At 34.5% G+C, this 23,058-nt stretch overlaps 1 protein-coding gene across 1 annotated transcript in view; it reads right to left on the bottom strand.

The window, feature by feature from the left end:
* LOC134256088 (probable phosphorylase b kinase regulatory subunit alpha) overlaps positions 1 to 23,058 on the bottom strand; it is a 50,565-nt gene that overhangs the window by 9,994 nt on the left and 17,513 nt on the right. The window contains exons 16-25 of the mRNA XM_062738691.1: positions 20,613 to 20,757; positions 15,311 to 15,386; positions 14,326 to 14,405; positions 13,287 to 13,454; positions 11,239 to 11,286; positions 8,616 to 8,681; positions 4,066 to 4,306; positions 3,691 to 3,766; positions 3,056 to 3,133; positions 3 to 79 (exon numbers count right to left, since the gene is read on the bottom strand). Of these exons, the coding sequence (XP_062594675.1) occupies positions 3 to 79; positions 3,056 to 3,133; positions 3,691 to 3,766; positions 4,066 to 4,306; positions 8,616 to 8,681; positions 11,239 to 11,286; positions 13,287 to 13,454; positions 14,326 to 14,405; positions 15,311 to 15,386; positions 20,613 to 20,757 (1,055 nt within the window). The remainder of the gene's footprint in view (positions 1 to 2; positions 80 to 3,055; positions 3,134 to 3,690; positions 3,767 to 4,065; positions 4,307 to 8,615; positions 8,682 to 11,238; positions 11,287 to 13,286; positions 13,455 to 14,325; positions 14,406 to 15,310; positions 15,387 to 20,612; positions 20,758 to 23,058) is intronic.

The following is a 23,058-nucleotide window of genomic DNA, read 5'->3' as shown; positions in this document are numbered from 1 at the left end:
ACCGCATAATGACCCGTTCTCTGTCTGGAGGGAGACCCACTGATAACTGCTTCTGTCGAACTAAGAGATCTGTCGCTGCCTACAAGTAAATAAAGAAAATGGACTTCTTTTAAATTCTTAGTGGTTAATTTGAAATTTCTCTATTAATAATGACAACCATTTTTATGAATTACAAACGTACTAGGCAAAAGAGATATGAACAAAATCTACAAAAGCATTATTCTCCAAAATACAAAAGTATCTGATGTAATATTAATCAATATGATGGAATTTTACAAATATTAAATAACCACTGCAAGAAACATTGAGTTTTTAAACACCTATATTCTTATTATGCATTTACCCAAGTAGTTCTATTAAACAAGAGGCCCAGGGGCCATAGCGCTCACCTGAGCACATCGACTTGGACAAAGCACATATCAGATCAGAACTGAAAGTTTACTGAGGTTGGGAGGGGGAGGGGGCTTGAATTTTACCCCCCCCCCCCCCCCCCAGGGGATCATGATTTGAATGAACTAGAATCTACACTACCATTATGATTCCATATAAATATTACTAATTATGGCTTTGAAGTACTTGAAAAGAAGATTTTAAAGGTTTCCCTATATAATCTTATGTAAAACTTCGGTCTGCCATTTTAGCCCCACCCTATCCCCGGGGGTCATGATTTGAACAAACTTGAATGTACACCACCTGAGGATGATTCCACATGAGTTTCATCTTTTCTGGCCCAGTGGTTCTTAAGAAGAAGATTTTTAAAGATTTTTCCGATATATTCCTATGTAAAACTTTGATTGGCCATTTTGGCCCCACCCTACCCCCGGGGGTCATGATTTGAACAAACTTGAATCTACACTACCTGAGGATGATTCAACATGAGTTTCATCTTTCCTGGCCCAAAGTTTTTTGAGAAGAAGATTTTTAAAGATTTTTCCTTTATATTCCTACGTAAAACTTTGGTCGGCCATTTTGGCCCCACCCTACCCCCGGGGGTCATGATTTGAACAAACTTGAATCTAAACTACCTGAAGATACTTCCATATAAATATGACCATTCATGGCTTTGTTATTCTTGAGAAGAAGATTTTTAATGACTTTATCTATACATTTCTATGTAAAACTTTGGTCGGCCATTGTGGCCCCGCCCTACCCCCGGGGGTCATGATTTGAAGAAACTTGAATCTACACTACCTGAGGATGATTCCACATAAGTTTCATCTTTAATGGCCCAGTGGTTCTTGAGAAGAAGATTTTTTTAAAATGGCATTAATTTTTCACTAATTCATAATTATCTCCCCTTTGAAGAGGGCTTGGCCCTTTATTTGAACAAACTTGAATCCCCTTCACCCAAGGATACTTTGTGGCAAGTTTGGTTGAAATTGGCCCAGTGGTTCTTGAGAAGAAGATGAAAATGTGAAAAGTTTACGACAACGACAACAACGACAACGACGACGACGACGACAGACGACGGACAAATTTTGATCAGAATAGCTCACTTGAGCCTTCTGCTCAGGTGAGCTAAAAACAAAATACAGATTCTGCCTAATCAGGTTTGAGTTATGAACATACCAGAGCTAGTTCCTCTACTGACCATTAGGTCTGAAGTTATAAACATACCAGAGCTAGTTCCTCTATTGAGTATTAGGTCTCAAGTTAAGAACAAACTAGAGCTAGTTCCTCTATTGAGTATTAGGTCTCAAGTTAAGAACATACCAGAGCTAGTTCCTCTATTGAGTATTAGGTCTGAAGTTATAAACATACCAGAGCTAGTTCCTCTACTGACCATTAGGTCTTAAGTTAAGAACATACCAGAGCTAGTTCCTCTATTGAGTATTAGGTCTTAAGTTATAAACATACTAGAGCTAGTTCCTCTATTGAGTATTAGGTCTTAAGTTAAGAACATACCAGAGCTAGTTCCTCTATTGAGTATTAGGTCTTAAGTTAAGAACATACCAGAGCTAGTTCCTCTATTGAGTATTAGGTCTTAAGTTATAAACATACCAGAGCTAGTTCCTCTATTGAGTATTAGGTCTGAAGTTATAAACGTACCAGAGCTATTTCCTCTACTGAGTATTAGGTCTGTAGTTAAGAACATACCAGAGCTAGTTCCTCTATAGAGTATTAGGTCTTAAGTTATAAACATACCAGAGCTAGTTCCTCTATTGAGTATTAGGTCTTAAGTTATAAACATACCAGAGCTAGTTCCTCTATTGAGTATTAGGTCTTAAGTTATAAATACCAGAGCTAGTTCCTCTATTGAGTATTAGGTCTCAAGTTAAGAACATACTAGAGCTAGTTCCTCTATTGAGTATTAGGTCTTAAGTTAAGAACATACCAGAGCTAGTTCCTCTATAGAGTATTAGGTCTTAAGTTATAAACATACCAGAGCTAGTTCCTCTACTGACCATTAGGTCTGAAGTTATAAACATACCAGAGCTAGTTCCTCTACTGACCATTCGGTCTTAAGTTATAAACATACCAGAGCTAGTTCCTCTACTGAGTATTAGGTCTTAAGTTAAGAACATACTAGAGCTAGTTCCTCTACTGACCATTAGGTCTGAAGTTATAAACATACCAGAGCTAGTTCCTCTATTGAGTATTAGGTCTTAAGTTATAAACATACCAGAGCTAGTTCCTCTATTGAGTATTAGGTCTGAAGTTATAAACATACCAGAGCTAGTTCCTCTATTGAGTATTAGGTCTCAAGTTAAGAACATACTAGAGCTAGTTCCTCTATTGAGTATTAGGTCTTAAGTTATAAACATAACAGAGCTAGTTCCTCTACTGAGTATTAGGTCTTAAGTTAAGAACATACTAGAGCTAGTTCCTCTATTGAGTATTAGGTCTTAAGTTAAGAACATACCAGAGCTAGTTCCTCTATTGAGTATTAGCTCTTAAGTTAAGAACATACTAGAGCTAGTTCCTCTATTGAGTATTAGGTCTTAAGTTAAGAACATACCAGAGCTAGTTCCTCTACTGAGTATTAGCTCTTAAGTTAAGAACATACCAGAGCTAGTTCCTCTATTGACTATTAGGTCTTAAGTTATAAACATACCAGAGCTAGCTCCTCCACCCTCTTCCTAAGCATACCAGCTGTATGTCTGACCAGACCCCAGTGTTTCCAATGACCAGCCTGAAATTTATATCATACAAATCTTCTGAATTCAGATAAACATAAATAAAGAGATTGCTGTAAATCAACTGTTATTCACAACGACTTTATTTCGTGATTTACCTTGGTAAACTAGTTCACGACGATTATTTTTCATGAACAAGCCTGTTATTTATAACCATGTAGACTTCAAGGACTGGTTCGTGGCGAGAATTATTTGCAATGACAAGGCTCTCGCGAATCTCATGAAAATTTCTCACACGTGAATAAAAGTTGGTTTACAGTACATAATGTCAATGGTACAAGTTCACTAGACCCAAGATCATGGAACATTTTAGCTCAGTTCAAAATGTTGAAGGCATAGATAATTGGATATCCAATACTAGAATTTATGCTTGCTATAACATACTAAGTCTTGTAAACTTGTGAAAAAATATTTGTTCATTACTAGAATAAATTGGTGATATCTTTGTTCACCACAAATTTGAATGATCTGCCCGACTTCTGTCTTAATGAATGACATCAAAATTTCAGTGGCACACTGAAATTCAAATTTGCAGATAACATTTCAGACTTGCCTTTTCATAAAGTTCCACCAATAATTCCTTGATACAACATGGCTTTTCATCAATTTTGATCTCAAAATTAGGACCCCTGAAAATTTAAATCTGTAATTACCTAAAGAATATGGTGCAATAATTATTGGAACACACAATTTAATGACACATGTACTGATGTTAAATTAGTATTATTGTACTGGTCATTACTTAAGTGTTCATATATACATGTTTTGACTTTTGAAGTATCAGTTACCGGTAATTCCAAAATAAAGGTCTTAAATGGTCTGGAATACATCTGAATAATATTTCAATCAAGCTGCCATTTTAAAGAAGAAATGTTAACAGAAACTTAAATTCAGTGAGCTGAGTAATGATTACCAAGGGTAGGCATACCTGTGAAGATACAGATAATGGATGATATCTGCCTGTTCATGTAATACTTCAGTGTTATTAAGCTGATCCACTAGGTCGTCAATGTTGATCCTCTCCTGCTTCCCTGGGGGGTAGCTCCCCGGGCCGTGGAAGAAATGGGAGAGTTGTGGGGATGAGGAGGGGGCGTGGTGACTGTAATGTAGGGGGTGTAGACTCCCCTTCAGGTGGAGACTGGGAGACATGGGTCTCGCCAGTGAATCATCTAAAAAGGAAACCATTCTCATATCAGGAACATTCAATCAATTTTAAATTATAACAAAGTGAAATTTTTATTGTTCTTCAATGCTCACACATTATTTGTTATTGTGTTTTGAATAACTTGAACAATATATACGTGAATGCATATATACAAAGATTCTTATTCTTCTATGAATTGCTATTTTGGTAGTAATTTTTAAATACACAAGTATATATTTGTAGGACTCCAAAGTGTGATGGGACTCCAAAGTCTGATGGTCACGCCAAAGCCCAATGGTCTGCGCCAAACCCTGATGGTTTGACACGCCAAGTCCGATGGTGCGGAAAACAAATAATGTTGATGACATCATAGTACTACTGCAACAATTCTTAATGCCGCGCCATGCCAAGGTCTTAAAAATAAGTATAAATAAATGCGAAAACTAACCCTTATCTCTCAGATAGTTGCGAGACTAACACTAAACACTCGAAAAGTGTGTATCAACTATAACCTAGGTATCTTTCGTGGGTGCGAGACTAACCCTTATCACTCGACTAGTGTGCGAGGACTAACCCTAAATCTCTCGGGTTGTGCAATGCAAGGACTAACCCTAATCAATCAAGTGATGTGCGAGGACTAATCCTAATATCTCTGGAAGGTGCAAGCAATAAGCAAAAACATAGGTAATCAGAGATTACAGAGCTCACCTCAACGAATGTTGTCTTTAAGTAAGGCAAAGTCACAAAATTACCCAACAAAAAGTGTACCGGTACATCAAAAAATGCAAAATTTATGAAACTTTGATCTAAAACTTTGGAATAGACCTATATAAAAACTTCAAGTATCACGAAAATGTGAAAAATCCAGCATCTGAAGCAAGCTAGTTTAAGAGTTTTCATCCCTTGATGCATTATTTGGGCAAGTTTGGTTTTAAATTTAAGCCTTATAGTTTCTTGGTGATAGACCTGCACCCATAACTTTTACCTGGTCCATTATCTGGAAATGTATGTCGAATTCAGCATCCAGAGCAAGTCCATTAGTATGCATCCTAAGATGTATTATCCATGCGAGTTTGCACAACATATGGCTAATAGTTACTTAGAAATGAAATCTGCATAAAAATTAAATCTTTTCACTCATCCAAAAAAAAAAAGTAGGTCAGATTCAGCATCTGAAACCAGCCTTGTAGAATGCATGCAACCTTAGATGTATCATCCATGCAAGTTTGGTCATTAAAGAGCTCATAGTTACTTGGAAATGAATCCTGCATCAAAAACTTTAACCTTTCACTCATCCAGAAAATGTAGGTCAGATTCAGCATCCAAAGCAAGTCTGGTAGTATGCATCCTAAGATGTACCATCCATGCAAGTTTGGTCAACATAGGGCTTATAGTTACCTGAAAATGAAACCTGCACCAAAAACATTAACCTGTTCACTCAACCGGAAAATGTAGGTCAGATTCAGCATCCGAAGCAAGCCTGGTATTGTGCATCCTTAGTTGTACCATCCATGCAAGTTTGGTCATTATAGGGCTCATTATATCTTGGAAATGAACACTGCACCAAAAGCTTTAACCTGTTCACTCAACCCGAAAATGTAGGTCAGATTCAACATCCGAAGCAAGCCTGGTAATGTGCATCCTTAGATGCATAATCCATGCAAGTTTGGTCAACATAGGGCTTATAGTAACTTGCAAATGAGACCTGCACCAAACACTTTAACCTTTTCACTTAACCGGAAAATGTAGGTCAGATTCAGCATCCGAAGCAAGTCTGGTAGTGTACATCCTTAGATGTATCATCCATGCAAGTTTGGTCAACATAGGGATTATAGTTGCTTGAAAACAAGACCTGCACCAAAAACATTAACCTATTCACTCAACTGGAAAATGTAGCTCAGATTCAGCATCCGAAGCAAGCCTGGTAATGTGCATCCTTAGTTGTACCATCCATGCAAGTTTGGTCGACATAGGGCTTATAGTTCCTTGGAAATGAGACCTACACCAAAAACTGCACCAAAAATGTTAACCTGCTCCAAAAACATTAACCTGGTCATTCCTTTGGTGAAATTGCAGCATCTGAAACTTTGACTGGTACAATGAAACACATTAGAAGCATCTTCCATGCATGTCTAATCAATATAGGACATAGAAGTACTTAAAAAGAAAACTGCTCCAAAAAACTTAACCTTAACCTGGGACGCCGACGCGGACGCCGACACCGACGCCGAGGGTATTACATAAGCTCCCCCAACTTCGTTGAGGTGAGCTAATCAATAAAATTGTATTCGAGGCTGAATTCAGAAGTGATGGCTTTTGGCGTCAAGGATTGACGTCAGATTATTGTGAAGTCATAAACGTTGATTGTTTCTTCGCACCATCGGACTTTGGCGTGACCATCGGACTTTGGCATCCGTAACGACAGCAAACCATCGGGGTTTGGTGCAGACCATCAGGGTTTGGCGAGACCATCGGACTGTGGCATCACCATCGGACTTTGGAGTCTTACATATAATATATTGTTTTCTTAAAGCTTACAAAGCTCACCTCAACATGTATTTGTTGGCTAAAACCTCATACCAAACAAATGATCAATTATCCGTATTCCAATAACAGAGTTTCTAAAGTACCAGCTAAATTGATATGCAATCACATTATAGATATTTACCACTAAACTGGATCCAAATATTGTACATGTACCTTTTTCTCTTTTCATCTGCTAACACTCTTTTCATGTAACATGAGATTAATTTGTCATAACATTTAACACTGTTTATTTTGGATAGACTCAATTACAATCTTTACTTTGATAGTCTTTGGGCTTAAAATTAGACCCCTTTCAATTCTTTCCTACGCAAACTAGGAAAACTAGAAAACCAACTACAATTGTGAAATTGAAGGTGTAATGTTACTCTGTTAATATTGTCATTTACAACATTGTCTTTGATCTTTTGACCCTTGAACTTTTTGTCTTTTCTCTCCTCTAGCTTTTTCTACCATCTCATTAGCAATAATGAAACAAAAAGGTGACATGGAACTACACTGTATTTCTATATCCACAACATTGAATGGATGCATGCACTATAGGTTATAATTATTGAACTGGAACAAAGAAAAAGAATAATATATATATCAGTCAAAAATACATTCCTTAAAGCAAAGCTGAAAACCTAATTTATTCCTGGCAACTTTTATTCATAATTAATCAGTTTAAAAGTGTTATGTTCTAAGTAGCTGCAGAACTGTAGCTCAGATCTCTGCTTGAGAAAATTCGGACAGATAAAGCAGAGAGTTACAGATCCAAGCGTTGTAAAAACCTTCGATTTACGCCGACAATTTTTTGTCGCTAACTTTGGGTATTTTTTCTGGTATTTAATACTTTAACCTGTTCTAAAAAATGGTATTTAATAATTAATCATACATTTAACTTCAATTCCTGATAATTTACTTACCTTTCAACGCTAACAAATGGCTGTTTGTGGTTACGGACGTCGAAATGGAACTCTGTTAAGCCGATGTTACAATATATATACAGGACTGTTTCAGACCGTTAAAATGTAAATAAACTTTAATAAAGTATCACAAATAAGAGTTAAATATATGATTAACTATAGGATGCAATTCTAAAAGCAAGAGAAAGTTTCAACTACAAGAAATAAATACCTAGAGTAGCGACAAAAAATCGTCGGCGTAAATCGAAGGTTTTTACAACGCTTGGATCTGTAGCTCTCTGCCGTATCTGTCCAAATTTTCTCAAGCAGAGATCGAGCTACAGTTCTGTAGCTATGTTCTAAGCTCATGTTTCTGGTATATTACTTTCATTGCACAATCCTTTTATCAACTATCAAGTGTGTGATATCAAAATTTTTTCTGTTTCAGAGTTATGATTCAGAAATGACTTGCCACGCATATTCATTTTTTGTTACTTGAGAACATGGTAACTTGTTAAACTTTTCTAAGCTCACATACAACAGGAAGGAACAAGTAAAGAAGTACTTTTCTCTGAGGCCAGGGGACAATTATTTCTTTTTCATAAAGAAAATAGATTTTATAGGTTCTAAAACCTGTAATTTTCTGAAACCCAATACCTGCAAATTATTGAACAAAGTTTACTGTCAAGCAAAAATTCTATTTTTGTCAATTTCCCCATTTGCTTAGCACGGTGTTTGCTTTAAATTTCCAAACCTTTAAAAATAAAGACCCAAATTGAAGCAGTCTTTCATGAATCATACTAAATAGACTATATTTTTAAAATGCAATTTTCCTCATTTTAATACTTTAGTAAACATAAATCAGGGTTACAAGTGGCAGAGATAATTCCGGACTTAACATACCCAGAATTCCTGGCGTACTTCCACTTTTAGACATACCAGTATGTGATTGGTCGGCTCCTCTTCTATCTATCAAAGCATGCAAGAGGAAATAAAAATAAATCAGACTGACTATAGTATGTATGACTGCAAGATAACAACTGAAAGAACATAATTCTATTTTTAAACAATTCTTTGTAAATACTAAAATGGCTAAAGAATCTTGAAACAAAGAATTCAACATGCTTAACTCCTCTAAAAAGTAATGGGAGATTCCTAAAGCATAATCAATAGTCATGAATTGATTAGGGAATGAAATGGAAAATATAAATGAGATATAATAAATTTATCTATTTCTAGAGTTCTGGTAAATTAATACACAAATATGATGTTACATATATGTTTCAACATGCTTTTGCGACAATATGACTGAAAAAAGATTAATATTTATTTATTATTAACTAGAACTGTCCAAACGGGACAAAATACCCCCCACTGGGTTTTTTCAGAAGTAAGTTTTTCCATAATAAAGATATGTATCACACATGAATTATGAAATTTTTCTTCCAGTGACCTTGAAATTCCCCAAATGACCTTGGGTCAAGGTCATGACATACCCTTGGGTCATGGGCAATCTTTGTGTGAAATGAGAACCTACCAAGTTTATCAATAAGAAAGATATGGACCGGACATGAATTATGAACTTTTTCTTCCAGTGACCTTGAACTTCCCCAAATGACCTTGGGTCAAGGTCAAGACACACCCTTGGGTCATGGGCAATCCTTGTGTAGAATGAGAACCTACCAAAATTAATTCAAAAAAAAGACACACGAATTATGAACTTTTTCTTCCAGTGACCTTGAACTTCCCCAAATGAACTTGGCAAGGTCCTTGTGTGTGTGAATTGAGAACCTACCAAATTTATCCATAAGAAAGATATGGACACAAATTATGAAAATTTTCTTCCAGTGACCTTGAACTTCCCCAAATGACCTTGGGTCATGGTCACGACACACCCTTAGGTCATGGACAATCTTTGTGTGAAATGAGAACCTACCAAGTTTATCCATAAGAAAGATATGGACCGGACACGAATTATGAACTTTTTCTTCCAGTGACCTTGAACTTCCTCAAGTGACCTTGGGTCAAGGTCATGACACACCCTTGGGTCATGGGCAATCTTTGCATGAAATGAGAACCTACCAAGTTTATCCATAAGAAAGATATGGACCGGACACGAATTATGAACTTTTTCTTGCAGTGACCTTGAACTTCCCCAAATGACCTTGGGTCAAGGTCATGACACACCCTTAGGTCATGGGCAATCTTTGTGTGGAGTAGTAGATTCTAATGTCCCTCCGTAAGAAAGATATGGACCGGACACATTTGCACAGACAGACGGACAGACAGACGGACAAGGTGATTCCTATATACCCCCCAAACTTCGTTTGCGGGGGGTATAAAAATAATTATATATATATCATAAATAAACACCTATTAAAAATTATATATAGTTTATATGGAATTATAGCAATGATCATGCCATTAATTATAACATGAAAAATATAGTTTATATACACACCACATCAATGATTATTGTCAGTAAATATTGACAAGAATTCAAGTCACTCTTCTGCAGTAACAAATGAACAAAATGAGTTTTCTGTTCTGTTTTTAATGCTTGACTACAATCATATTACTAGTTAAGGAAAACAAAGGAAAAGCTGTCAATGTAAAAGCAAATTGTGTTTTCTTTTGTGTGTATAGAATTGGTAATTCTCAAATTATAAACCCCTTACTCTGACAACTGTAGTGATGGAGATGCATTTCACAATATTTATTATAATTTACCCTAAGAACAAATTTTGCATAACAATGCCCTTAACAACTGGTACATGTCATTTTCTAAAAAATTAATCAGAAGTCAAAATCCAATAACAATCTCTGATATATGTACTTGTTTGCAACTATAATGAAAAATTAATATTTCCAATCTTAAAAATCATAGGTGGAGTTATCCTGACAAATAATGTACCTATTAATAAAACAATATTTTGCAACCAAAAAAAAATTACTAGTAATTTCTTACAAATTTTTGCAAATAAAAATCCAAGCGGATTCACATTTCTGAAATATGTACAATTGATCTGCAAAATCAAAACTTCTTCATATCTTTAGCATATGTATATACATAAATATAAAAGCAGGACTTCATGCAGCAGGCTATCATTTCCGAGTAACATAATTATTCAACTACTAAAACACACAAAGTTTATAGGTAAAGCATTGATGTTTATGGATTTTCCTGTACCGGTAATTCAGATTTGAAATAAAGTTGAAAGAAATGTGTCTCTTAGAAAATATTTTACCTGCAGTATGTGATCTATGCAGGCAAAATGTTGAGTGACAAGGGATTAAAGTGAATATAACAATGTTTGTATGATGCCTTTCCTGTGAAAGGTGGAATACAGGGTTTAGAAGAACAAAATGTAAACACACAACAAAATGTGGAAGAGTTAAAATGACAACAACAAAAAACATAATGCATCAAGTGATGAGGAGGTTGGTCAGGTTACATGTACTACACAAACTACTTAAACTATGATTGGCTGACAAGATGCATGATTGAAAGCTAGACTCCGCCTACCTGGGATAGCAATTCCTCTCTCTAATTTCTTCAGGGACTGTTGTAAAGCTCAACAAGGAAACATAGGACAATTAAAACAAATGTTACACTAATTAATTATTTCACGAATACCTTTACTCCGTTACAGCTATCTCTTTGTGCATTTCCGAGTACTAAATCATCATGCACATCAATGTAAACCTTAAGTTATAGACATTCAATAATTAAAGCTTAGGTCTGGTCTGTATACTCTTCTCTTTTTGCTGTGCACATTTTGGGAAATGACAAGAAACAACACACAACATATATCAAACATACATGAACAATATCTAGCTGTATATATATTTGTTGTTACTATAGGAAACAATCATGCCTAAGATAGCTGTTTGTTATCAGTTAATTTGTAAAAATAAAATCAAAGAAAATTCATACTGAAAGAATATGCTTCTTTTTTTTTTTGTTAGATTTCATTTCATGCCAAATATTTTGAGGATTTAACTCATTTTTAAAAAAGACTTAATTATAATAAATGTAAATATCATACATGCTTTTCTCCCCCTTTTTATGGTGCAATAATCAAGATTTCTTAAATCAAATCTTTTTTCTTGGCTCCATCAAATAATTGTTAAGAGATGACCATGCATCTAATATTGATCTACTTTACCTAAAAGAAATTTGATGTATTTTTCATATATTGATTTAAATTTAACGAGGCCCGATCTAGTTGAAAATTACGAAAAGGAATGATAAAAAAATTTGAAGTCTTGGAAATATATTTGTATGTTTTATGCTTAGAAAAATTAGAATGAAATTTTGTTACCTTGCCTTTATTGTAGTCAAATGGGGGCACTGTCAAGATATGGCCCATTTGTCGTGTTTTTATACACAATTACATACATGTACTAAAACTCTTCAATAAACAAAGAAATTTACAAATTAAAAAAAATACATGATGAAATTCTTTGTTTTTTACATATATCATGCAATTTTCATTCTTCTTATAAAAGATGAAAAGAAAATTGGAGGTAGCCTTTATTGCAGTGAAAAGGGGGCATGTCAAAACACAAAATTTGGATTTATTCTATCCAACTACGTATTTTATATGTCGCAATGGGTTTACACAACACCAACAAACGATTGTGATACTGTATTAGTTTTTTAAAAATAAATCAACTAGATCGGGCCTCGTTAAAATACTTTGTGTTCGGTCAATATACTGTTCTGTGAAGTCAATATATTTATGGATCCACGTCAAGAAATGGCTACATTTGCATAATAGTTTCAATTTTCTGCTTAAGACATTATATTTTCTAATTGACTCATGAAGTTTTTTCCTTTTTTTTTGTTACTTTATGAATTTTCAATTTATTGCTCTGTTGTAAAATATAAATTTTTCCTTTTAAATAAAATCCTGAAACTGCACCTTTGGGAAGTTTAGCCAATATCAGTACACGTTCTTCTCTGTCAGGTGAGATTAAAACAAAAGAATGTGATACATGTAATATTAGAAAAGGGAGAGAATCTACAAATCAGGGATTTTAATAAATTACATTTGCCTTCTTATTTTTTTTTTACATAGGTAATGGATTTATTAAAGTCAAGATCCAGAAGACACTGAGGTTTTTGATATCAGTTACTCATCACCTATAACTAAAAGTACGGTAATCTCCCCTGATTCACTGATTTTCTCCCTTTCCTCTGGTACAAGACGATGCTGATTGGCTGACATGGAGGCATTCATGAAGTACATATCAAACTTACACGCCCCTGTTTTTCTTCATCCAGATTACACCCCCCACCCCCATACAATATACAATATTTACATTTGTGATGAACCTCTCTCTAAAGGGCAAAGTGCAAAGGTCACGTCACAAAAAAATAAGTGATATATTTTACACTACAACACCATAAATAAATAGAACCAAATCTTCCCTAATTTCTTTATGAACATGAAAATAAAATGATGACAGAATAATGATGGTATCAAATTATAGCCTACTTCACTAATAAAACATTGAGCCTTTACAAGTGTATTCAGTTACTTGATGACTAAGATATTCTGCCCTTACCTTGTGCCTGGTCTGGATCTACTTGGATTGACCTGGATCTCCGGACAATGCCGTGGACCGACGATTTAGAGTGAGATCTGACCCGTATTCTGGTTGAAGACAAGAGACGTGGCCTTGTGTCAGGAGCTTTATTGAAAATGTCACCAATCAAGTTCTTCACTTCCTCACCTGTATCAAATGAATCATTTGAAAAAAATCTCTTTTTTTAAAGTAAAATTTCACATTTGACAAAAACCCTTACTGAAAGAGGACAAAACAACAGGGTAACAATTCTCACCTGAGTCACTATGGCCCTGTTTTTCTTCATCAGCAGATTACACCCCCCACCCCCCATTCAATACACAATATTTACATTTGCTGTGTTTTTCTACTTAGTTAACTGTGAAACTGATTTGAAAACCATTTTCGTGTATACTCACGCGTAGAAATATACACGGAGAAACGTGTGTTAATGTGACGTCACAATGAGTCTGCAGCGATATAGGGCAGCGAGAAATTCAAATATTGAGTATATTTTAGTTGCTCCCAAACATATAAAATGTAAATATAAGGGTGTTTTTCAGTTTAGTTTGAATTATTGGTGTGTGAATCACACAGATTTGCATGTAGGCATATTTTTCATGAAGCACTAGAGCGCTTCATGAAATATGTCTGTGTGATTCACACACCAATAACTCATACAAAACTTAAAAACAATCCTAAAATGTATCCTTTATAAAATTTTAAAATCCTATTGTAGCCTCCACCTAGCCCTGGAGATCTTTTTTGTTTAAACAACTTGAGTCTATACACCTTTAGAAAATGTTTCCATATCACATGCAATACAACTATTCATGGCTTCGTGTGATTAGGCCAAGAGGAGAGGAAATAATTTACAGACATCAAAATGATATTGGATGGATTGTTCACTTTAAAGTACCATCAGAACAAGGCCCCAATTATATTCACCAAAACAATGTTTGGGTACCATGCACTTATACCTTAGAAAAGAATAGAAAAATTTATGATAGATCATACTTGTAGCACATGAAAAACATACTGTGAGAAGGATCCCTGAGAAAACTAAGTTTCGTAATGCAGGATGTGGTCACAAATTCATCTAAATTTCCCAGGTGGACCCTGCAAAATAAAAACCAGGATGTAATTTGACACCATTACAAATCTGAAAACTATAACCATACATTATTGTAAAACCAAGAAAAAAAAGATAATTTCAAATAAATGAATACGGGGTCATGATTTGAAACTTTTGAAATTTTTGCTTCCATATTACCGTAAACCAACTCTTATCGCATGCGAGAAATTTTCGAGAGGTTCACAAGAGCTTCATTGCGAAGATTTCTTGCCACGAACTGGTCCTGAAAGCCTCTATGTCTATTAACAACAGATCCAAAAAGCCTTGGTCGTGAAAATTAATCGTCGCGAACTAGTTTACCCAAAGTAAATCGTGAAATAAAGTCATCGCGAATTAAAGCTGGTTTACAGTATTACCATAACAAAAACCTCCGTTGCTCAATTTTTCAATTTCATCAATATAAATGCATCCATGCACACTCATTAAAAATTGGTTCCTTTTTTCCTTAGGAAAATCTCCCATTTTTGATTTATAAAAAGTTTTAGGACTCTCACTGTACATTCCTTAAAATTCATTTTAAATGTGAAAGCGGGCAGGTTATGGTGCAGAGTTGCCACAGCATGCATTGTAAACAAGAAGTCATTGTTGAGACTGTAGCTCTACTGGTTTTTACTTAATGATAATTACATAATGCGATGATAGGGAAAGGCCTCACTTTCATGCAAATCTATGGCAACAGCAAGAAATAAATTAAATGTTTCTGCATGGATTTAGTCCTTTTTTGAGGAAGCTACATTTAGAATTTTTTTTTTTTTTAATGCTTTATTTTTGAAAATTTTCATACATACAAAAGAACAGAAAATACACACACTAACACACCCTCACACATATTAGATATTGGAATAGTCTCTTCTTACACTGCCAGTCTATAAGATTTGAAATAACTTGCCTCGTTCCAGCAATGTATCCACTTTGTAACTTTTTGATTGTCCCTATCAGGGCAGCTGGTGGATTAAGACCAACATCTAAATTCAATTTAAAATTAAATAAATCAGTACTTGTTTTTATTTCTCTGTACATAATAATACACAAATTTCATGATCAATTTTTCATTTACATGTACTAGCTTTTTACAGTAATGATTTTTATACATTTTAAAAGGTTAGTAAATTTTAAAAAAAATTCTATATAATGCACTGCAATATGCATACGATGCAATAAAGCCAGTTGAAGAAGTGTCGAGTGAGTGGTATGTAGTGTGGATGCTTTATAAATAATCAAAAAAAAAAATAATTATAAATAAAACACATGGCAAAACTGTGAATAATTCAAAGGTCTGGATTAAATTAGTCAGTTTTACAGATAAGCCACCACTACCAGCTAACAGAAAGGAGACTGCTAATTTTTTATGAAGATTAATTAAAATACATGCTTTATTATGTCTGCAGCACAGATCATTATTTTGGAGCTTAATTCAGGATTTTTTTTTTTTTACATGCCAGAACATTTTTCACAGTTACTATTAGAAAGCACATTGCTTTCGTAGAATTCTCTATTTGAAATTTTGATATGGCAATGTTATGTACAAATGTGATGTTTAAAAGTACATTTTCAAAGGCAAAAGAATAAAAGATCCCTTTGCTATTTCATTTGTATCAAATAAAATACCTTAAATCTAGTTTACTTATAACTAAAACTGCTGCTTAAATCTGAAATGATGTCAATTAAATATAAAAGATTAAAATGGCAAGTAATTCTTGAAGAAAAAATATAATTATACTGTGCATCTCACAATGCACCATTTAATTTCACATTTATGTTTTTAAACCCTTCAACTACCCATAAACTGCCTCCAATAACCCTCCCCTACCCCATTATCAACCAACTACCCATAAACTGTCTCCAGAACCCTCCCCTACCCCATCATCAAACAACTACCCATAAACTGTCTCCAATAACCCCCCCTACCTCATCATCAAACAACTACCCATAAACTGCCTCTAATAACCCTCCCCTATCTCATCATCAAACAACTACCCATAAACTGCCTCCAATAACCCTCCCCTACCTCATCATCAAACAACTACCCATAAACTGCCTCTAATAACCCTCCCCTACCCCATCATCAAACAACTACCCATAAACTGCCTCTAATAACCCTCCCCTACCTCATCATCAAACAACTACCCATAAACTGCCTCCAATAACCCTCCCCTACCCCATCATCAAACAACTACACATAAACTGTCTCCAATAACCCTCCCTACCCCATCATCAACCAACTACCCATAAACTGCCTCTGATAACCCTCCCCTATCCCATCATCAACCAACTACCCACAAACTGTCTCCAATATCCCTCCCCTACCCCATCATCAAACAACTACACATAAACTGCCTCTAATAACCCTCCCCTAACCCATCATCAACCAACTACACATAAACTGCCTCTAATAACCCTCCCCTACCCCATCATCAACCAACTACCCATAAACTGCCTCCAATAACCCTCCCTTACCCCATCATCAAACAACTACCCATAAACTGCCTCCAATAACCCTCCCTTACCCCATCATCAAACAACTACCCATGAACTGCCTCCAATAACCCTCCCCTACCCTATCATCAAAACCAAGAGATGTATGAACATTGACAGCATTTTCTACTGTAACAGATATTTAAATCAAAACTTCCAATTATAGCTATTAAATTGACTAACTGGTATGCAATACTTAGATCACAAAATCATATATAAATCTATTGATCATTTTTTGGAGAAAAAGCAGAATATAATTTGAAAATACATAATCTGCATTTGAGTTAAAAGGCAGAGTACATTTCTTTTAAGATTTTATGGAAGCGATTTAAACAATAAATTGATCTATGATTTTCTATCATGTTATAAAAAAAATATGAAAGAATTTCATCAATATTAAACATAAATGTTCTTTTTCTGAAGAAGGTATGAAGAGGCCATTGGAAAATAATAATCAAAGATTTTCTGATGCTGAACTTTGGTTCACCCATGACTAGAGTTTCAGACTCCTAATACAAAAACTTGGACATTTTGTTTCAGACCTATAATCATTAGCATGTTCATGTAGCTTGTTTACCTGAAGTTTCATTGTAAAAACAACACCAGTTTGTGAAACACTGACAACCCCGTATGGAATTTTAAGGCAGTGATTAATAAGTTTCTGAAATAAAGGTCAAACTCCAAGGTCACGCAATGTCAAAAATTTAAAAATGTTGCTACGCCCCCCCCCCCTTCCCAAAAAAAGGACTAAATGAACATGTGTAATATGAAAGCCCTTGCACCAATTGTTTTATGGCTAAGATTAATGGGTTTTTTTACATGTCAAACCTGAGGTTAAGGTAAAAAATATTTCATATTCAAGGAAATGTCTTGTCACACGAAATAAACAAGTGAAGTATTAAAAAACTAGCACCAGCTGTAAAAAGGTAATGGCCAAGGTTAATTTTTCCAAAAATAGGTCAAGGTCAAGAGGTAAAATACTGTATGTGTACTTATACAAGAGGCCCATGGACCTTATAAGTCACCTGAGTATCATGTAACAACTTTCCAACGATTGAATTAGGTTCGTGTTTTTAACCAAAAACCATGAAATTCACAATTTTGAAAGAGGCATCATTGTTTATCATAACTATACACTTAGCATGCTCACTTTGGTTACTTAATACCCAGAGGAAGATCAGAGTAACAAAGAGAAAATGCATTTCCACTTTATAACCACCAGTTGTGCCCCCCAACCAACAGGAACCACTGACCCTGGGGCCACATATTTCAAAATTTTGGAAATTTTATAAATTTTACTTCATCATAGATGGTTGATTAACACCAAAGGGCAGATTTCAAAGCATTACTTTATTTTCAGACTATGAAATAAAATAAAATTCACAATTTTGGAAGAGGCATTCTCGCTCATTATAGCTTTGTACTTAGTTAGTTTGTTTCAAACCCAGGAGCAGAGAAGATGATTTTCGAAGAATTAATTCACACTTTATAACCAATAGAGCCCCGCCCTAACACCAGAACCCCTAACCCAGGGGCCATGAAGTTCACAAATTGGGAAGAAGCATCCTTCCTCATTATAACTATATTATAGTTCATTGGTTAAATACCAAAGAGCAGAGAAGATAAAAGAATTTATATGCATTTTTACTATATAATCATTAGAGCTCCACCCTAACACCAGAACTTCTGACCCTGGGGCCATAAAATTCACAATTTTGAAAGAGACATTCTCGCTCATTATAGATAGGTACTTAGTTTGTTTGTTTAATACCCAGGAGCAAAGAAGAAGATTTTCAAAGAATTAATGCATTTTCACTATATAATAAATAGAGCCCTGCCCCAACTCCAGAACTCCTTTCCCAGGGGCCATGAAATTCAAAATTTTGGAAGAGGCAGTCTTATACAACATAACTATGTACTTGGTTAGTTTATCTAATGCCCAGGAGCAGTGAAGAAGATTTTCAAAGAAATAATGCATTTCACTATATCATCTAATTAGCCCAGCCCTAGCCCTAGCACAAGAACCCCTGACCTTGGGGCCATGAATTTCACAATTTTGGTAGAGGACTCAATGTTGATTACAATCATGCCAACAGTTTGCTTGATGTCCAGGAGCATAGAAGAAGATTTTTAAAGATTGCATTAATTTTAGTGGTTTTGGCCCAACATCTCAGGCCCCCGGGGATGCCGGGACCATGAAATTCAAAAATTTTGTTCTCCTTCACCCATAGATGCTTTGTGCCAAAATTGGTTGAAATTGGTTGAGTGGTTGCAGAGAAGAAGCTGAAAGTGTTCAAATGTTAACGCAAGGCACACGACGACGGACAAAAACAGATAGCAATAGGTCACCTGAGTTTACTCAGGTGACCTAAAAAGTGAGCTTCATATTTTAGCAGCTGTGGCACAGACAAAAATGCGCTTATATATGAATATCACTAAGAAATCATCTACATGTATTTTGTTATATATAAATCATTTATATATTACACTACACCACATATACATGTGTAGTGCTAATTTATGAAACAAGTGTATTTTTAATATGCCAATTAATGTACACGTACAGTATGTTGGTATGCAAAGAAAGCTACATATATACTAGGTCTTGTTACAGGAAATATACATGAAATATCAAAGCCATAGCGCCAACCAAATCAATGTTATGGGCAAGGTTCAAGTTTTTGCGGACAAACAGAAAAACAGACAGACAGGGCAAAAACTACATATCTAGAAATATCTTCTTTTATGAAGGCGTAAAAAGGACAACTTACAAAAAAGAGATGAAAGATATTCATAACTGGTGCAATACTGGCCTAGTTGAACTCAAAAAATGGTGAAAAGTTGTCACTGTCACATAAGAATTAACAGTATAAAAGTGTTGCTTTAAGTAACACTTTTTAAATTAAAAATTAAATCAATTGAAATTTAATCAATTGATCAACTTTCTACTACATCAGCAATTGTTTCTGGGTAATGTCAGAATAGCTCGAGAAAATTATAGCTTCTTTGGAAGCTTTCAAATGTAATATAATTATATAATGATAAGTATTTTTAATAATGAAACATCTACTACATAAATATATATACTGTGCATCTTCTATGTACTACATGCATTTATTGCACATGATGGATTATACATCATATATATACCGGTATACATGTATACATGCACACTGGACAGATTGTTGAAGCACTTCGTCTACATTAGCTAAGCATAAGAAAGAGACACAAAATCAAAGGAAAATATATCGTATTTTGTTTGTTTTTTCCCTTATTTCTTAAGTTTTAACTCTCATTCCCTGAGAGTTGCTCTTAGGTGTGTTTAACGAGTAAATATTTAGTGTTAATTATTTAGTGTAACACTGATGTTAGGAATATTCAATGAAATACTAATGTTGTAAAGTAAAACAATTACAACTTTTTCTCACTCAGTGCACAAAAAAATGCTGGTTATGTGACTGACAAAAAACTAGATCAAAATATGTACTTAATCTACATGTATCTCAACAAAAAAAATTGGTTTCTTTCAAGGCCTTTGTATCACTTAAAGGCTTAGTCCTGAGAGCTTTTTCAAGAACAGTTTTTGAAATCCTCGTAATATGTCTTAATGTCTTATATGGTGTGCTATTCCCAGCCCTATACTCAACTTTCAAATCCCATAAAGCTTAGATGTGTTTTATTTAGGCTTCACCTCCAGAATTTTTGGATCCACCTACCGAGTACAGAGCTACTGATTGAGATGGCAACCGTTGGGCGACCTAATCCACTCCAACTGTTTTTGAGATATGATAACTCGTTACGGAATATGTCAAATAATAATATTACGTCTTGTTGGAAGTAGAATTGCTGATCATCCATGAACTACAAATAGACAAATATCTAAGAATGTAATTAGGAGTACAAAAAAACTGTTTATCCTTCTATCATTGTTAGCAACCTGTTGGCAACATAACTTTTCCTCCAACTTTCTGAATTCAGTTTGACTCATAGTTGCACGATCTTGCTTTCTTTCAAGGTTTAGATAAATCACTGTAAATTCAAATGGACTATATCTATGTCATAAAGCAATTAATCCACAATGACCAATGACCTTGTTCATAAAAAATGATGAACATTAAAGATGATGTGTGTTGTCTACAGATCTACATGAGCGGTGCTTTACGATGTACACAGATTTGTACAGTACAGGAGGAAATTGGAATCAATTGTTCAGTGTGGATTCAAATAAGATTTTCTTGAAGACGTCTTTTCCTGCTGATAAATATGCTTTCTACAGCATGTTTTGGGGCTTTGCTACTTTCGACAGTTAGTATTTCATCCAAATACTGTACAGATCTAAAGAATTACATGTGTAGACACTTAATTAAATTTGAGGCCCAAAGAAAGAACTGATCACTCAAAGTATAGTTCCAAAGTTCTCTATGAAGATAATGATGAAATATTTTGTAAACTTAGATACATGTATTTGTAAAAAGAAAAAAAAGAAAAAGTCTTTTGTGTGTCAGGACTTCTAAAATGAAAAGAATTCAATGTAAGTAATACAGGCTTTGTTATTTCATGATTAAAAATACCAGCTTTCATGCAATTCTTAAAAGTTAATGTTTAGTAATTTTGAATGCATAATGATTCTAAAAAACTGAAAACAATTAACCTACAGTTCATATTACAAAGCAGATCATGATGCCATGCAAAACATGTAGTCCTATGCAGCTGTGCTAGATAGGTGTCTAGCAGTGATTAGGGCATGCAACAGATTAACATGTATAAAAAAATAAGATTTACAAATAAAAGTTTACCAGATACCAAGTCATTACTGTATTTTTAAATTTCAATAAACAAAAAAATCTTAATGTAGAGGCTTGCAAGCATAAATTATATCCGTAATTGAATAGCAGTAATGAGTTGGCCTTTGCTCTGAATTGCTGCATTTCATTTCAGGAAATCTACATAGCATTTCCGATAATTTTTCATTTCATTTCTGACAATTTTTCTTTTCATTTCCAACAATTATTTCTTTTCATTTCCAGAATTTTTGCAAAGTACCTCTCCGGCAATTTAATGATAACTTAGTAGGTGGAAATGGAATTTTAAAAGAATTTATTTCAAACATCGTTTTCAAAATATTAATAAAAATGTATAAAAATTCTGCATATATACATCTGTACATGTATAATTTCAAAAAAATTTCGGAAATGAAATACAGCACCTCTGAATATTGTACAAAATGCATGCAAAGGACACAATATTTTTACCCGGGTGGACATTGCAGTAAATGGAGAAAACAAAGAATTAATTTGAATGCATCATATATGCATTTTTTTATTGAAATCTAAAGAGGTCCAAGGAGGAAGGAAAATAAAATTGATGGTAGATTCAGGAGACAATAGTCAACATGTCAGAAGCACCTTGCTTTCGTGAAAAAAAATATTCATCCTTTGCAAATGTTATGTAATTTGCTATTATAGCAAAAGCACATTTCATAATTGAGTTATTAATACATCTAATTTTATCTAAGTGAATCTAAGTGAATCCTGAATCTAAAGGTACTACTTTATGATACACAAGTACACATATAAATATCTATTCACTGTGAAGCAATAAAATGTTGAAATAAAACTGCACCTAATACAGCGTTTGTGATAGGATAAATGTAGACTGGGCGACCAAGGTTCCTCCAATTACCCGAGAAATAACCAACGTCATTCTTAAATTTGTCAATGATAAAGGTGAAGTCTAAAGCCAAATAGAACTGGTGAGCATCGGCGTACTGAAAGAATATACACAGTCAAAAGGCTAGTATCAACATGTAAATCAATAATTAGTAGGATAATTAACACAAAGTGACACAGATCAATCTCAGCTGCAGAGCTGGGGAGATGCTCTGGCAAACTGTTAGTGGATAGAAAACACATCGTATCATAGTGACAAAAAAAATGGATTAATGTTAAATATTGTTGCAGTTTAAACAATACACTTTGTCAGTGAAATGTGAACAGAATCAGGGATCTAGTGGGTTGGGTTTACATTCATATCCTGAAGAAACCAAATTCATACAATTAATTTTAAATTTAATAAATCATAGCCACATCATTTAATTCATTTTGGACTTGCATGTACTCTACCTAAACTAAATGCATGAAGCAGAGTAAAAACCAGTACCTT

This window comes from Saccostrea cucullata, unplaced genomic scaffold (assembly GCF_032062105.1).
Source record: "Saccostrea cucullata isolate Sc308-1 unplaced genomic scaffold, CSIRO_AGI_Scuc_v1 ctg141, whole genome shotgun sequence".
Lineage (NCBI taxonomy): Eukaryota > Metazoa > Mollusca > Bivalvia > Ostreida > Ostreidae > Saccostrea > Saccostrea cuccullata.
The sequence above is the reverse complement of the archived record's forward strand: the minus strand, read 5'-3'. Positions and strand labels throughout refer to the sequence as shown.